We start from the raw sequence: 17,421 nt of genomic DNA, 5'->3' as shown, positions 1-17,421 counted from the left end.
GCACATACAATGACATGAGGTATATCTAGGTCTGTAATTACTTTATATAGCTCCAGTTCATAAAACAAACGAAATAGAGCAAAAACAAGTTTTGTATGAAAAACTTAAATTCGCTGTATTTTTTTACTATTGTATCTGAACCTACATAAACTAATTACAGACCTAGATATACCTTATCCTATTGTAAGTACGTTTCAGAGCAATCTAGCTACTCGTTTTAAAATGAGAGCGCAACTACGTTTGTATGGAGAACCGAGCTTGCCGGGGCCCCTTAAGTAACATTATATCTATGTTTGGTATTAGATTTTGTTGCTAACAATTGTTAATAAAAAGAGAATAGATCGTGTAGAAATTTTGCGTGTACCTGTCTGTCTTTTTTGTATTACATTGCCCAGTATAGTATAAATTTTCTCAAATGATTTTTACGTCTAAGACCCTAATCTGTTAAACAAAAGCCATTATTTCCTTTGTGATAGCGGTCGGTCATTGTGTCTGAGCGCGTGCTATTTTGTCTGAGCGCGTGGCACGACCAAAAGAAACAATGGCTTTTTTTAACAGATTAGGGACTTAGGCGTAAAAATCATTTGAAAAGATTCATACTATAACGAAAATTATTTTTTGTAGAGATGTAAAGTCGAAAAACTCATGTCCCAGTAGTTGACAGCTAAAATAGATGGCGCTGTTTGTGATTACCGAATGAATTGTTAGACATCATCTTTAGACATCTAGCAATAAATATATTTCATTTTATTTCATTTCATCCAGATTCGAGTATCACATAATGTACAGAGCCGTACAGCGCCATCTATACCACGTTTTTTTAGCATTAGAAGAAGGCTACACGATGTTGACGTATCTCTTTATTATACTCTAATAATAAATTAAATTATTTTCTATGAAAATATTTATATAGCTCTAGTTCATACCAGTGGGGGCGCCACAAGCCTTCGGGAATTGTGTCATATACTTGGAAATTTCGACCCATGCCACCGTGGCCGGATAGCCGAGCGGTTCAGGCACCTGTCCGGTAAACGGGGTACGCTAGTTCGATTCCAGCTCTGGACACTGGAGGCTTTGGTCACTTTTTCCTTCGTATATGACATTTATTTCAGTTTATCTCTTTATTGATAAACACTTTTGAGAGGCACAGCAAATGTGCAACAAGTATAAATCATATATAATCATTCACATTATTTTACTTTCATAGGTTGTACCTATAGTTACTGATTTTTAAAAAGCGTTTTTCAATAGACACGTACCTTTTTTCTAATGCTAAAAAAACGAACTATACATTAGCGCTCTTTTGAAAATGGGTTACAAATAAATGCATGTAAACATACCTTGACTAGATACTTCACAATCGCGTACAAACAGCTGATCGCAGACTGCGTCCGATTGACATTACTGTCAAAATTTAACCCGCTCCATATCTCCTTACAGCCCAACGCCTCTGCCACATTGTCAACTGTCAAAACTATGACATTGTCAACTACTACGTCATCTGTCACAGTGACATTAGCTCTGAATGAAACATCAGTGTGCACCGGACTCTCTACAAGTTTTTTATTCTTTATCAAAAATGTCAAATACTGTAAAGATATCACAGAAAAAATGGCTATATTCTTCGCTAATGATCCTGGTAGTATGTTCTCTATGCATTTCTCTAACAAGTCGCAATCAGTATCGTCTATAAGAGTCAAAGTCCTTTGCAGGGATTCTAAGAATCCTTTTAAAATCGTTTGGATTGTAATGAATTCTTGATAGAATAATTTATCTTGAAACACTTGATGGCATCTCCTTGTATATTTATCTATAGTTTGCTCGACAGTTAAGTTGAAATTTTCAGATTGACTTAAAGGTCGGTTTTGCTTAGGAAACAGCCTTATTATTTCAGATAGACTTTTGTCCAAGGAGGTTATAGCGACTACGTATAATTGAGACATCTGTGGAGGAATCAATTCTGTGTCTTCATCTGTTAACTCTAAATTTCCGAATTTCTCTTTTTCATTGACCGGTATAAAGAATTGCGATTTTGATTCTTTGTCACTCTTTTTAAAAACTTGCAAGCTGTTGACTACATTCAATTTATTACTATCCATTGATGATATCATTTCTTCGTGTAGTTTTATCATCTCTCTCTGTTCTCTTATATTGTCTCGCTCTAACTCTTTGCTTTCGCAAGCGGACGCCACGTCCAAAAACTCTTTTAGATAATTATCACATATTAGTTTGAAGAAGTTGCTAAGTAGTTTCCTGTCAAATTCTGGGCAAGCGATGACAGTTGACAGCTCGTCTTTTGACAAATTTAGTAATAGCGAAGCGAGCTCCTTTTGCTTGGATATCTTCGGTAAAGCGCAGTTGGTTTGACAGCATCTGTAATACAAAATAAACGTAAGTATACAATGAACTAACCATTATCGTTAAATACCCAATTCTTTCGTTTGACACATTTGTCATCACCTTCATTCACGCCATATATTTATCTCGTTCGGGGAAAACTTTTGGGGCATGCGCAAACACGCAAGAGGAAAAAAATAGAGAAGAAAATTTGAATTGCAAGAAAAAACTGACAGTTTTGATTTGAACGTAAAGACGGTCTCACGACGAAAGCGGATCAAATGTAGTTATTTAAGTACTTATACATATCACTACGTATTATAAAACAAAGTCCCCGGGCGGGTCTGTATGTCTGTATGTTCGCGATAAACTCAAAAATCACTGAACGAATTTTTATGCGGTTTTCACCTATCAATAGTGGTTTTTGAGGAAGATTTAGGTGTATAATTTGTTAAGGTTTTGTGTAACCCGTGCGAAGCCAGGGCTGGTCGCTATTTAAATAATACCACAAGAATCAAGACCTGTGCAAGATAAAATATAAATAAAATAATGACCCTACTAACCCAAATAGTGTAGGGCCATTATTTTATTTACACTTTATCTTTAATTATCATCTTTCACAGAAGGAAATGGGTGGTGAATGTCCGAGGCGCAGACAAAAGTAACAGCTACTGAGTACTTAACCAGCGCACCTTTTTTCCAGGGGTCCAATTGCTTGCCGAGCGGACGGAAACTTTCGCAACAACTGGGTCAAAATACTTTCCGTTGTCTTGTTTTTGTCCCAAGAAAATGTGACGGAGTGGGGCTTGTGTATGGGGTGAAATTTAGTTTTTAATCTTTCTCAAGAGAATTATAATCAACAGCTAGAAAGACGTGTAGCACTTAAAAAAGTTTAGTCTTTTATTTGATAAAAGACAAAAATAGAGGCGTGACAGTGGAAACATAAACAGATCTGGTGGGAACTGACCTGGCTTTAACCTGGTTAGCGAGCCAGTGGTCGTCCACGTTGGTCGTGACGATGTACTGTGGGTTGATGGCTCGGTCTTGGGACAGGTCCAACGGAGACAGATCGAACACCGTTGACGCCAGAGAATTAAGTTCCATTACTAGCGAAGAGTATCTGTAAAAGACGAGTATAAAGGGTGTTAATTTAGTCACCTGCTAATTTTTACGGGGTGAATATTTAGGTCATAGTAAAATAAAATCAATAAAAAAGCCAAACTAGTAGTCGCATTGACGTCACCGCCATAGTTTAGGCAGGCTGAAAACTAGCTCTGCGACCACAGGTCAATGTAAAAAACTGGCCAAGTGCGAGTAGGACTCGCGCACCGAAGGTTCCGTACTTTTTAGTATTTGTTGTTATAGCGGCAACAGAAATACATCATCTTTGAAAATTTCAACTGACTAGCTATCACGGTTCATGAGATACAGCCTGGTGACAGACAGACCGACGGACAGCGGAGTCTTAGTAATAGGGTCCCGTTTTTACCTTTTGGGTACGGAACCCTAAAAATTGTCTGTCAAAAATCAAAAGCGCGACCAAATATTGACCCTGAGTTGGTCTTAAATAAATGATATTTACTTTAATTCAAATTTAAATATTCCCAGATGTAACCATCCGCCGCATGTGGGTTAAAATTATTTTCGTTGTCTTGTTTCTGACGACTCTGTCACGCTTATATTTTTGTCTTTTATCAAATAAATAAAAAAAATTGGCCGTTCTAGCTGTAGATTATAATTCTCTTGAGAAAAATTAAAAACTAAATTTCACCCTATACAAAAAGCTCCACTCCGTCACATTTTTTGGGGACAAAAAAACAAGACAACGAAAAGAATTTTGAGCCATCTACTAAATGCAGCTATTCGTATTTTCCCGTCCGCTAATCTTACATTTTGGGACATTGAAGCGGCCGCCGTAATATAGCTCAAAAGTGGTCTGCCTCTTTCGTACTCATGAAAAGATCAAATACGCGATAGCTTCTCTTTTCCACACTTCAGTTGTCTTTAAGTGTGTCATTCCAGAGCTCTAGCTGAGACTGATTTTTGTCACAACTTTTAATATTATGTAATTAATCCTGTCAAAAGTGTCTCAACATAAATTATTTAATAATCCTGAGTATTTGCTTTTTGCTTCTTTATATCCTCCTAAGGCCCAAGGTCCTACCTATAGTACCTCTTCAGTTCGGTGAAATTGAAATCCTATTCAATTGGAAGTCACTTTTGCTCTGTTTCGTTCAATTTTCCAACAACGCAAAATCAACTCTATTTCCTACACTATAGGTTCAAATTTCAGTGGCAAATTTTAGATTTTTCATTTGTATATGACAACTAAAATGTAAACTTACCGAACATGGACCTTCTCCCTCTGTAGCATCTCTAAAGCCACTTGAACGTCCTCTTTAGTAAGCTGCACGTTTATGTCTTCGACGGACATGTCTTTCAGGAGTCTGCATCTCTCTATTGCCAGGTTTGCGTACCTAAATTATATTGTAAACTGATATGTGTCGTTTTCAAGTAAAAGGTACCACATTGTCGCTTGCCAATAAGAATGCTCTAACAGGTTATTCGTATAAAGATGCAAGCAAATTTCGTCCTTATTGTAAGCAACAATGCGGTACCTTTTGCTTGAAAACGTCACATATAGATGTCATATACTACAAAGTGACGAAGTCTTCCAGCGGCGGAGGCCGGATTCGAACCGGCGTCCTTAGCTATCGCGGCTAACGAAATGAACCCCGTCACGGCCGAACCCGTCCCAATTTCTCGAGTATATGCCATTTTAGAAAGAATAGGCGTCTTTGATCAACTTTTTAACTGACTATACTTTAAACAAACTAAAAATATTTGCAAAACACTTGACAAACTTTCACGATTTTATAAAATAATTTGAATATTCTATAAAGTGCCTATAAGATTTTAGGGAATGAGCTGTTTAGAAATTTACGTAAATTGTATCTAACCAAAAACATCTCTGGAAACAATAACGGATCAGTTGGAAACAAATTTCGACATCCAAACTACAAAAAATATCGTACAAAAGTACTCATTTGTACCGAAAACAAGTGGTGAACTTAAACTTTTGACCGGTACTGTACAGTCGCCATCAGATATATCTGAGCGGTCAAGGCGCTCACAAATATCTGAACACGCCTCTATTGTCAAGGCGTTAGAGTGCGTGTTCAGATATTGTGAACACCTCGGGCGCTCCGATATATCTGATGGCGACTGTACCTACAGTAGATAACAACATAAGGATACTCACCGAATAGCAACAGCAGGTTCCAGCTTGCCGATAATACGACAGATGAGAAACACAAGAGCCCCGGACTGAGTTTCGTGACACAACGACAGCATTTTGTAAATGTTTAGAGCGAATTCCTCCTATAAACAAAATTTACGGCAAGATATGGTAAGATAGTAACGTCCCGCGTCGAATGATGGCTTTTTTGAATTTGAATTTTTGAATTTTCGAGTTTCTTTTGGGTGGCGATAGCTTCTCTTTTCCACACTTCAGTTGTCTTTAAGAGTGTCATTCCAGAGCTCTAGCTGAGACTGATTTTAGTCACAACTTTTAATATTATGTAATTAATCCTGTCAAAAAGTGTCTCAACATAAATTATTTAATAATCCTGAGTATTTGCTTTTTGCTTCTTTATATCCTCCTAAGGCCCAAGGTCCTACCTATAGTACCTCTTCAGTTCGATGAAATTTAAAGCCTATACAATTGGAACAGTCGCTTTTGCTGTGTTTTGTTCAATTTTCCAACAACGCAAAATTACCTCTATTTCCTCCGCTATAGGTTCAAATAGCAGTGGCAAATTCTTGATTTTTCATTTGTATGGCTGGGCCTTAGGAGGTTAAAAATATTTTTTTACTTAAATGTAATTTTTCCAAATGAATGAATATATATTCCTAAATATTCCTAAAAATGTCTAGAAATATTTTACGTGACAGCCTGACAAGACTAGGTATTTAAAAATGATCTGTCATTGGATTCGTTATTCGACACGAGAGGTATAAATTTCCCTAGGAAACCTTTTAATTTTATAATAAGTTAATATAACGTAACGTTTAGGGCACTGCGTCGCTGTATTAAATAATGTCAATTTTAGTTAATGGTACTTGAAGATAAGAAACCTGAGTGCTGTATAACTAACTACAATTTAGTATATTTTAACCTCATTATAATGTTAATAAATAAAGATATAATAATAAAAAAACTGCCAATTTACCTTGAGACACCCCTGGCAGCGCGCAGCAACACATTGCAAGAGCAAGCTAGAGGCCCCTGCGTTCTCCTGCAAGATTTTTTACAAACTTTTAGAACCTAGTTGCGCTTCCCGACTATTCAATGCCTACCCAATTTCTAATACTATTATTCTCAATTCAACTGCCAATTTGTAGGGTTCCGTACCCAGAGGGTAAGAACGGGACCCTATTACTAAGACTTCACCGTCCGTCCGTCTGTCACCAGGCTGTATCTCATGAACCGTGATAGCTAGACAGTTGAAATTTTCACAGATGTACATATTCCTGTTGCCGCTATAACAACAAATACTAAAAACAGAATAAAATAAATATTTAAGTGGGGCTCCCATACGTGATTTTTTTTCCGTTTTTTGCGTAATGGTACGGAACCCGTTCGTGCGCGAGTCCGACTCGCACTTGGCCGGTTTTTTTCTTATATATTATAAGGTCTTAGCAGGTTATTTGAGGTTTTAAGATAAGTAATCTCAACGCCGTTCTCACCTGCACTTTCAACACTAAACTTTGCACTACGCGTTCAGCGTACTGTGTGGCTAGGATCTGCACTCGGTTCACAAGTAGCCATGTTAGGTGAACCGCTTCCGAGAGACCGTTCTCTACCTGAAAATAAAATAACAATAGGGTATTTGCGTGCTAATCAAATATTGTGTGCAACGGTACATAGTTAGGTCTTAAAATTCTCGGGCCTGTACTTACAAAACACGACTTCGTCTCGTTTAGTAACTTCGGCACTTGAATTTTAAGAACCCTTATTATGTACCTAATGCACAAAATACCTACTATACTTAGGGATATTTTGCGATACGGACTACTATGCCCACTACACCGTGTCCACATTGTTTTATATCCATGCATAACGAGTTTCGGGCCCTTAGTAACCGCGTATCATCCGCGTTCCATCCCCTTAGTACCCGCGTTTTATTCGCGAGAGGCAGACTCTGTTGGTCGGTGACGGAACGGGCTAGTGGGCATAGTTTCATACTTTTCAATAAAAATAATATTTTTTTGCCTGACACGTTCTTATACTACGGTCATGATCATGATATGATACGGTGTAGTGGGCAGACACCGTTACTGGTAACTTAAGTTGGTAACTTACAAAATATTCGCAGTACGCCAGAACGCAGGCAGTTTGTAAGGCGTTCGCTGGCGATGGCCGAGTATCGCCACCTCCCAATGGAAGGTCGCGGGCGAAACCGATCAATTTCTGCCAATATTTGTGGGATAGGAAGTTTAGCCTGCAACAAACGAATGATAATTATTAATTATACAGGCTGGAAAAAATTAATGGGCCCTGGAAGGAAAGTGCCTTAAAACCTTAAGTTAGCTCATTTTACTTAAAGGAAATATTCTTCTGTTTTTAGGGTTCCGTACCCAAATGGTAAAAACAGGACCCTATTACTAAGAATCCTCTGTCCGTCTGTCTGTCACCAGGCTGTATCTCATCAACCGTGATAGCTAGACAGTTGAAATTTTCACAGATGATGTATTTCTGTTGCCGCTACAACAACAAATACTAAAGTACGAAACCGGTCCGGTTTTTAAAAAGAAACGAAACTGCATTCAAAGATTTTTCATTTTTTTTTCAATTTCGCTTATCTAAAAATATTCTTGGGTACTAAATATTCGATTTTATTGATATTTCGTACGACAGACGAGTGTAAGACCTAAATGACCTAATGTTTCTTGGAAAAATGTTACCAACAAAATCCAATAATCCAAAGAAAAAACCCGCGTTACCTTATCAACAAATGCGACCAATGTACAGTCAGCAGCGGCGTCCTGTGCGCGGCGCGCAGGCATATCAAATTAAGCAGGTCCAGCGGGATGTTCTCGTCCGGACTGTACAGGCCGGTGTTGAGGCCGCTCTGTTCGTTGTGCAGAATGCTTTGCGCGGTTTTGGCTGTTAAGGGGAAGAGGCATCCACCTAAAAAAATAATAGGAACATAAATTTGACGTATAGGCAACAAACTTACCTAAGCGGGCTAGGTATTCAAAATGAGCTAAGCCGAATTTTGGGTAAATAGAAATGCTGATACATTTTAAAAATAAATTTGCAAATAAGTCTAAAAGTAAACTAGAATTGGTCTCACAAGTATTGCACTAAAAAAATGTACCTAATGTAAAGCATAGCAACTAACTGATGTACAGTCGAAGGCAAAAATATCAATCCAGACAAATGGCTCAAAAATATGTGAACACGACTTTATTGTCTTAAGGTGTAAGAGCGTAATCATATTTTTGAAACTTTGGGAATGTATATATATTTATGCCCTTGACATATATACATACAGATGTCTTAAAGAAAAGCTACCAAGAAAACATTTTGTAAATACGAATGTGACATAATGGAGTGTTAAATGTTCCAATAATAAGCGAAACAAACTATTACGACAATATTATCTTCGGTTACCGCGATTGTTACTCATGAAATAAAACTATGAAAACGGATGATATCGCGTATACCTATTGAATTTATAATGCATCCCGATGTTTACGATAAATTTGGATTTAAGAATGAGTGATTATAACATAATTACGTACAAAATACCTACTTGTTAAATGCAGCATATGCTTCACTTGCACAATGATATTTACGCACACCGCATACAGCAAGCCATTATGGCTATCATCTTCATCGCCAAGCTCAATCGCATCATGGCAATTATCCACTTCAGTTATCGCAAACGTCAAAGTTTTGAACAAAAACCTGACTAGAATGACATCTGGCGATAAGTTCGCGCAGTTCTCGTTGACATTTTGGACGTTTAGCGGGTCCACGTCAGGTTTGACGTTGAAAAATATAGATTGTGGGGAAATGTGGGATGATTTGAGGTAGTTTATTGATAGTAGTATTTCACTCTCTGGTATGAGAACGAGTATTTTTCGTAGGATGACCATTGTTATGGCGAGGTAGCGGACTTTCAGTTTGCGGGGAGTCGCTGTCTGAAATAGAAAAAAATATTTGTTTATTATAGTATAAGATAAGATGGGGTAAGACTAACATAAGTAGCTTATTTTGCTCGGGGCAAGACAAACAGTATGAGTATTCCAAACTTACCCCGGTGATAATCTTATCCCACCTTACCTTAGTCTTATAAGTGTTACGTGTTTTCAATACTCTATTTAGTAATTTTATACAAATCTACACAGATAAGAAAATACCTATTAAATTAAATCAAAGAGAATTGAGTAGCTATAGAGGCTTATTGTCACTAAAACTCACTAATTGCATAAAAATCAACCTTGAACTTAAATCGTCTTATATCATGTTAAGGCTAAAAACGAATTTGTAAATACCTGTTCAGGCGCCTTGAACAATATCTTGAGCAGCATCTCCACCCTGCTCTGCTCCAGCAGCACGTCTTTATACACGGACTCCACGAGCCTCTCCAGCGACGCGATGGCATGCCGGCTGTCCAGCTCTATGGACGCGCTCGCCAGTAGGTTCAGTAGGGTGTTGCAGGCCAGCTCGGACCAGAGGTAGTAGCTTTCTGGGTGATCTTGGGAGAGACAGAGGACGCAGGATACTAGTTCCAGAACCTGGAAAAGATAATAATTCACTCAGTATATTAGGTCACCCTATCAACACACGCTTACTACGCTCATAAATAATTCATCTGGTTAATGATCAAGTAAGAATGACACAGGACACAGCAGTGCCAGTTGCAGAAAATTTCCAAAAAGCTCTGAAATTGTTCATAAGATATAAAGAAAATTACCATGTAGAGAAGAGGATATTAGCACATTAGCGCTTTGGCACCCTTGTTTTTTTTTTATTTACTAAGCAATGAAGTTTAGAGTTCACATTGTGGTACTGCTGGCGAATAAAATAACTATGGTAAGGATGCATACCTTTTGTCGGTCCATAGTCTTTTGCAACATTGAAAACAGGACTTCTCTTGTAGCCTGCGCTTCTTGTTGCTGTTGCCTTCCCAATACACTACCACCTGCAAGAATAAAACAGTTTTGACGATAATATATCATAGATAGATAGATAGATAGATTTATTTATTGGTATTGATCATCATTTGTCAACATTTGATCTAAATGAATTACAATAAAGTCAATAGGTATATAAACTTACAATTATCAAGTCAGGAATTATTAATCAGTGCAATTAGAAATTACAATAAATTACAGTTAAAAACAATAATAATAATACTGGCCTCTACCCGCGACTGCGTCCATGTAGATTTCGATAAATTCCCCATACTACTCTAATACTATATTACAACTGCATGAGGAGGTTACCCAAACTGCCCAGGATCGGAGTCTGGAAGAATATGGTTCGAGACCCAACAAAGGGTAACAGGATAATAAGTTTTTGGCAAATATTTCATTTTTGGTACAAGCTTTTATCGCTGCCTATACTTTTTTTCCACAGGCAAGTATTCATCGAGACAATTCTAAAAACCCCAAACACAATTAGGTTTAGTTGTTTTGTGTGTTGGTTTGTTTTAGGTTTAGTTGTTTATCACAGAGTTCCTATGGCCACCTCCTGTCTCCATCATCAGATCAGATCGATGGTATCATAATATTGCATTGTCACCCGACCTACATTTGTATGCAAATGGAAGTCGGGAAGTGGGTCAAATTTAACTTGCAAGATTTGACCCGTACATTCATACATACAGAGGTACATTGCAAGTTGATAAAAAGCTTGTAAAAAGAAGAAAGAAGAAGATTTACCCTTAGGCTATGTAATAGTATGAATTCTGGATAAAAGTTTCTTGTGTAATTTTCCAGGTTATTAAACTACCTATTTATGTGTATCCGTTCAGAAGTTTTTGCGTGATGGAGGAACATCCATTTAAACTTTCACTTATAATATTACTAGAATCCACTTATAATATCCGAAACGTGTCTTACCACCCATATTGCTGAAAATTTTGACGATGACTGGCTCCAAACCCGCTATACACTCCAAGTGATTACCAGATGCCATCAGACCGTCGCATAATTGTATTAGCTAAAAAAGTATATGAATAATAAGTAAATAATATTGTCTTTGGTTAACGCGATAGTTACTCATGAAATAAAACTATAAAAACGGATTATATAGCGAATTTATAATACATGCCGAGGTTTCGAACCCGAAAATGACGTACCTTAGGAATTTCTATGATTTGCTTTGTATGGTGTTTCGAGGAAGATAGTTGAACTAAGAACATCAGTATACTATGGACTAGATCACAGCAATTACTGAAACAATGAAACAGATAACTAAAATACGCATCAAACGTGTTTTAATTCGAAGAATTAAGTAACACAACTTTTAATTACAAAGTTTCCGTAAGACTGACACATTGATATTGACTAACCGACTAAGATTGCCATCGTGAATGGTTCTCGATAAAGCTCCTCGTCATGGAGCGGACATTGTCGAGCAAGCTTAATAAAAACACAAAATAAAAAACAAAAAATAGTTTTTTCTAAATTTAGATATCCTGGTCACGGCACCAAAATGTAACGCTCCCACTAAAAAAATCCTATTTGACGCGCGATTATAATTCTAATTACTAAAATAAGCCCAAGAATAGCTCTTAACTTAGTGGGATGTTTTGAAATATTTAGTTAGTTCATAGATAAATTAAAGTTTTTGAATTGTATTTTTGATATAATTTTTTATTTATCTTATAGAATTACGTTGAGAAGGCAAAATCATGCCTGTTATGTAAGTTCGTTTTAAGATAGTATTGTGAATTCTCCTAATAAAATAATTATTCGATAGCATACTCACGGTATCTCATGTTGTTCCACATACTCAAGTTGCTTGATAAGGAACGCGATGAAGATCTGCTCACTGTCAAGCATGCAGTAGTTGACCCTCAGAGTTAGCAACTGGCTTAGAAGGCTTAACACGCGACATTGGAGTGGTATATCGTTTTGCATCGTATAGCTCTGCGAACGATATAAAATATTAACGAAAAGAGAAGTGTGATCATTCTATGAGAAAATAGTATTGATATTGATGGAAAATCTGTTAAGACATAAGATTGTGTCCTGTCCTGTCCTTGAAACGTTTACATTATTTACATTCCAGAAAAAGAGCGGTTATCTTAGTCTATATTCCGACATGCATGAACTGACGGCAGCACAGAAGCCACCTATTCATTGACGCGAAGCATTATGTGAAGTTTCTATTTTTAGATTTAATCCACTAGATGGCAGACCCTACTATGCGAAATAGAGCTAGCGTGAAGTGTAGAGGGTAGCACCTGCTTAGAAAAGTGAATTGTTTTCGCTTTCGATTCAAGTCACGAGATGGCAGACTCTTTAACACGCACGCTCTCTATAAGGATCTTTGGTATCGTATCCAACAAAACTACAAGACACATATTTATCTTTGATTAGGAGCTCTAGTATAAAATACTCTGTATAGAAACTAAGCAAACTCACCTTTAAAGCTTGTATCACAACCGGTTCAAACAACCTAATATATCTCTCCAACTCCTTTTTATTAGTACTCCACTTCCTATCCATCTTATTCTTAGAGAAATTCTCCATAGCTATCAACATTTTTCGCTCTTCCATCATTACCGGATTTTTACTATCTAACGCCAACTTTTGACTAGAATTCGAACATATACTGTTCCTTCTAGATTCACTTTCAATAGGACTTAAAGAATTAATTAACATAACGTCATCGTAAAATGTAACTTTGCCTTCAGTCTTTGGTAAAGCTACTATACTCATGAAGTCATTATATTCCGTTATCATGTTAGTACCAAATAAGCATTTTAATAACTGTGTTATGCAATACACAGTAGTGTCGGAACGAAGTGGCATAATAACTTTGAGGTAGTAGAGTAACTCCTCTGTGACGGAACCAAATTCGCGTTCAGTTGAAAGTTCTAGTTGTATAGCCAGGCAATCGAGCACTGTTGTTAGGAATTCGTAGAACATACTGTTTTTTGGGTCGAGGTTTATCTGAAATGATAAAAAGATATCAGGACACCAAATGGAGCAATAAGAAACAATAGTTAAACATGACGAGCCATGCTCAGTGTAGGGTTTCGTAGTTGTCTGACCGATAATCTCTAGTCTTTGTCGGATATTATGGACAAAATAAGCAAAAGGATGTATTTTCGTCGCAATTTGGTCCTTTTCCCAGTTATCTCTTATTTACTGAGCAGGTGTAAGTTTTAGCAAAGACTCCAACCTAACCAATCATGTTTAAAATAGTTCGCACTGAAAATCTTTACTTACTTTTGATGTTATTTATAATTTTTATTCATATTATTAAACGGTTCACAAGTCAGAGGGTGAGGACACATTTTATTGGACTTATAAAGCTTGGTTAACGCTTGTGCTGGTTCCTGTCATCTGGATATGATTATATTAGAGTACAAAATATAAATAAAATGGTACCATACCTTATGGTTAGAGTATGTAGCCCTCAGATTGTCATACAGCTTCATATAGAAGGGTTCGGTAAAGAAGTGTCCCGCGAAAGTCGGACGCATGCTCGCGGCGGGTGTGGGGAGACGCTTGCGCATGTTTCTCTCGTCTGCGCCGTCTGGGACACTGCCGCGACGGGGTTGAGGTTCTGATCGTGTAAAAACAAGGATTTTAATACTGTTTAGGTTGTATCAGAACATAAAATTGTAATGAACAGCTGTTACAGGCATCATAAGAACAGAAAACATCAGCAATATTTCTTGTTATTTCATGTAACTTGTTTTGTGAGCCAAACAGGTTAGTTTTGTAAATAAAGTTCAGTAAAATTAGCAAACTGTAATACTAAAATGACATATCAAGTAGATAAAACGTAACTACTGAAATATGTTGACCACATTTAGGTTCACTTTTCTACGAATATGTATGAGTAAGAAAATAATATAAAGAAGCTTTAACAAAAATATTACCAGTACTTTTCCTCCTAACTGGGCTCCCGGGCAGCGCAATACCACTCTTATTCAAATGCACATTAGGGTTAATATCCTCAATCAAATGCACCAGCACGTTCAGCATCTTCAACGTCACTTGCAGAAACTTCTCCGCTGAGCTCGATACTCGTTCGTCGTCTAGGTGTTGCCATTTGTCTTTAGTTTGGGAGTCGCGTTCGAATATGTCCGTGGTTGTTTTCTTGTACATTATGTTGTGGATTTCAACTAAAACCCAGGCCAGGTAGGTAATAGCAAAGATAGATATAACTCCGTAATAGATGGATACAGTCTAAGGAAAAAACGTGCCTCGAAAAATCACGAAAATTTGATTCTCGATCAGATGGCGCCACTAGTTTTGGCCTACACTCGTATAAAGGGCGTTGACTGTTTCGTTTTTTATTTATAATTTTAACGCATACCAGTGAAAGAACATGGGTCAAAATCATATAAAAATAATTAATGCAAATAAAAAAATCATTTATCCATATTTAAATACATTTTATCGTATTTTTATAAATATTTATTTTTAGTTTTAAAGTGTGTCGACAGATGGCAGTGAATTTACTGGGGTAACAAAATTTACTATGACAGTACCGCTCTAGTATAAGTTACTCTATGGTAATAGGTACAGTGAGGTTCGAAATTGCATGGAGAAATTATGAATGGAATTCATTTATAATTTCTCCCTCTTAACGAATGATTTCCGGGATAAAAACTATCCTATGTAAGGACATAGAAGAAGGAAGTTGGAATCTTGGGGAAGGCCCCAGGACTCCCAATATCTCTATACCAAATTTAAACTAAATCAGTTCAGCGGTTTCAGCGTAAAGAGGTAACAGACAGACGAACAGCCAGACACGTTCGCATTTATAATATTATATAGTATGGATTATAATTTTATATTTAGAATATTTACGCTAGTAGGTCTTAAACTTACCAGGATATACCAGCCTGCAAATATCAAGAAACAATGTCCTCCTGGCCACACTTCCATTGCAGTAGTCCAGATTATCGAGGCAGTAGCTCAAGATGCCTTGGTCCGAATAAGCCTCCTTGTGTTTCCATGGCAACCACTTCTTACATATGGCTTGTAAGCATTCTAGTAGCCCTTGCTGTAAAATAAACCTTATAATTTAAACTTAGAGTTCAATTTAGTTTATATTTAAGCTCGAGTGAGCTTAAAATTACTTTCACAGATTTATTGTATTTATTATCTTGCAGTAACAAACTGTACTTTCTTTAACCCTTACCATTGTATTTTTTCTTATGCAGAATTATTAGTACTATGAACTCGCAATGAAACTTGAATGTGGATTATTTTAAATCTGGTCGTCATCGTCAAAAAATTATACAAAACAGTTTCAAATAAAAAATCTATTATAGAAACATACGAACCCTGGGCGGTTGAAGACTATAGTCGGCTCTGGTCTTTAAGTCAGTTTAATGCCAGTTCGTTTAAGAAAACAGTCACAAAAGACAGTCTTTTATAGAAAATAATTTCGACTCTATTACTCACCGAATAGAATTTACAATTGCACGCAACAAGCCGCCACATAACATCGCCCACAACGACCCTCAAACTTCCCCCCTCCAGCATAACTTCACTTCTGAGCCTCAGGCAGATAAAAGTAGAAGTACGAGTACATATCCATGACCTGGTCTAGTGACAACCCTGGGCGGTTGAAGACTATAGTCGGCTCTGGTCTTTAAGTCAGTTAAATGCCAGTTCGTTTAAGAAAACAGTCACAAAAGACAGTGTTTTATAGAAAAAAAGGACTATTACTTACCGAATAGAATTTACAATTGCACGAGATCAGCCGCCACATAACGTCGCCCACAACGACCCTCAAACTTCCACCCTTCAATGTATCTCCGGTTCTTAGTTCCTCAGGCAGATCGAAGTAGAAATACATATCTTTGACCAGGTCGAGGGACAACCCTGGACGGCTGAAAGTGAACAGTTGGCTCTGCTCTTTGGTCAGATGCGCGAGCATTGTGGTAGGGGTGTGCCGTTTTGAGATGAATATTTTAGGTATTATGCTGCAAAGGAGTTTTGTTTTTAATAAATTGGTTTTTCGTAAATAAATTTATTGCTTAACTCAGATGATTGGTGAGAAGTTATTGGGGTGGAATGGTTTGTATTATGTTTACTAAGTAAAAATTAAATTGTTGTTAGTCTATTTACAAAAGGAGGCCCAGACAATTTTGGGGCATTCCAATTTTATATTAAATATCTACTTACTTAGTTATAGTTTGGGCAGCTGCCTGTCTCACTCTTTGGTCTTCATCGGCCAAAAGGCGAAACAGTGTATCTACAATTATTTTACTTTTTGCGTGGAAACCAGGGTACAATAAAAATAACCTGCAAAAAAAATAAAAAGGTCTGTTTTATAACAAAATAATTTTTATTTTATTTAATGAGGCGTTGACTTAACAGGCGCAATTTTTGACAGGATGACGCATCGTATAAACCGAAAGCTGTCAAGCTATTTTCAACCTTACCTTATGGAGGTTAGGTATAAAGTCAAACAAATTATCATTACATTTAGTACTTACTTCTGATAGGGTAATTTCTCATACAGCTTACACAAATTAACTTTGCAAAGCCAATACTTGTTACTCTCCACAAATATAAGAGAATTGATACAATCCCACAGTAGAGGCCAGGATGACGCATCGCCCAATGCGATAGCGGTCTTGGTTAGAGATGAAAGCGTGTGGTTCACTGCTGAATGTATTTCGTCGGTTAGACCCTGTAAGATTTAATATTATTAAAGACATAACTAACTTAGCGGTTACACTCACGTGTTTTTAGTCACTCGCGCGACATGTTTCGAAGAGCCTAGGTCTCCATTTTTAACCACTAACAGCACGCTCTCGAGACAGGCACGTCGCACTATCTCCGATTCGACAAGGCGAGGTTACG

At 37.2% G+C, this 17,421-nt stretch overlaps 1 protein-coding gene across 1 annotated transcript in view; it reads right to left on the bottom strand.

Annotated features, from left to right (window-relative positions):
* Positions 1 to 17,421, bottom strand: part of LOC134750562 (huntingtin) — a 58,934-nt gene that overhangs the window by 26,371 nt on the left and 15,142 nt on the right. Inside the window, exons 13-33 of the mRNA XM_063685769.1 lie at positions 17,052 to 17,248; positions 16,738 to 16,857; positions 16,283 to 16,535; positions 15,433 to 15,607; positions 14,475 to 14,720; positions 13,983 to 14,155; positions 13,006 to 13,536; positions 12,347 to 12,507; positions 11,715 to 11,808; positions 11,476 to 11,575; positions 10,459 to 10,553; positions 9,904 to 10,146; positions 9,159 to 9,549; positions 8,344 to 8,530; positions 7,703 to 7,841; positions 7,087 to 7,203; positions 6,570 to 6,635; positions 5,600 to 5,718; positions 4,683 to 4,814; positions 3,305 to 3,457; positions 1,341 to 2,373 (exon numbers count right to left, since the gene is read on the bottom strand). Of these exons, the coding sequence (XP_063541839.1) occupies positions 1,341 to 2,373; positions 3,305 to 3,457; positions 4,683 to 4,814; positions 5,600 to 5,718; positions 6,570 to 6,635; positions 7,087 to 7,203; positions 7,703 to 7,841; positions 8,344 to 8,530; positions 9,159 to 9,549; positions 9,904 to 10,146; positions 10,459 to 10,553; positions 11,476 to 11,575; positions 11,715 to 11,808; positions 12,347 to 12,507; positions 13,006 to 13,536; positions 13,983 to 14,155; positions 14,475 to 14,720; positions 15,433 to 15,607; positions 16,283 to 16,535; positions 16,738 to 16,857; positions 17,052 to 17,248 (4,725 nt within the window). The remainder of the gene's footprint in view (positions 1 to 1,340; positions 2,374 to 3,304; positions 3,458 to 4,682; positions 4,815 to 5,599; positions 5,719 to 6,569; positions 6,636 to 7,086; positions 7,204 to 7,702; positions 7,842 to 8,343; positions 8,531 to 9,158; positions 9,550 to 9,903; positions 10,147 to 10,458; positions 10,554 to 11,475; positions 11,576 to 11,714; positions 11,809 to 12,346; positions 12,508 to 13,005; positions 13,537 to 13,982; positions 14,156 to 14,474; positions 14,721 to 15,432; positions 15,608 to 16,282; positions 16,536 to 16,737; positions 16,858 to 17,051; positions 17,249 to 17,421) is intronic.

This window comes from Cydia strobilella, chromosome 20, assembly GCF_947568885.1.
Source record: "Cydia strobilella chromosome 20, ilCydStro3.1, whole genome shotgun sequence".
Lineage (NCBI taxonomy): Eukaryota > Metazoa > Arthropoda > Insecta > Lepidoptera > Tortricidae > Cydia > Cydia strobilella.
The sequence above is the reverse complement of the archived record's forward strand: the minus strand, read 5'-3'. Positions and strand labels throughout refer to the sequence as shown.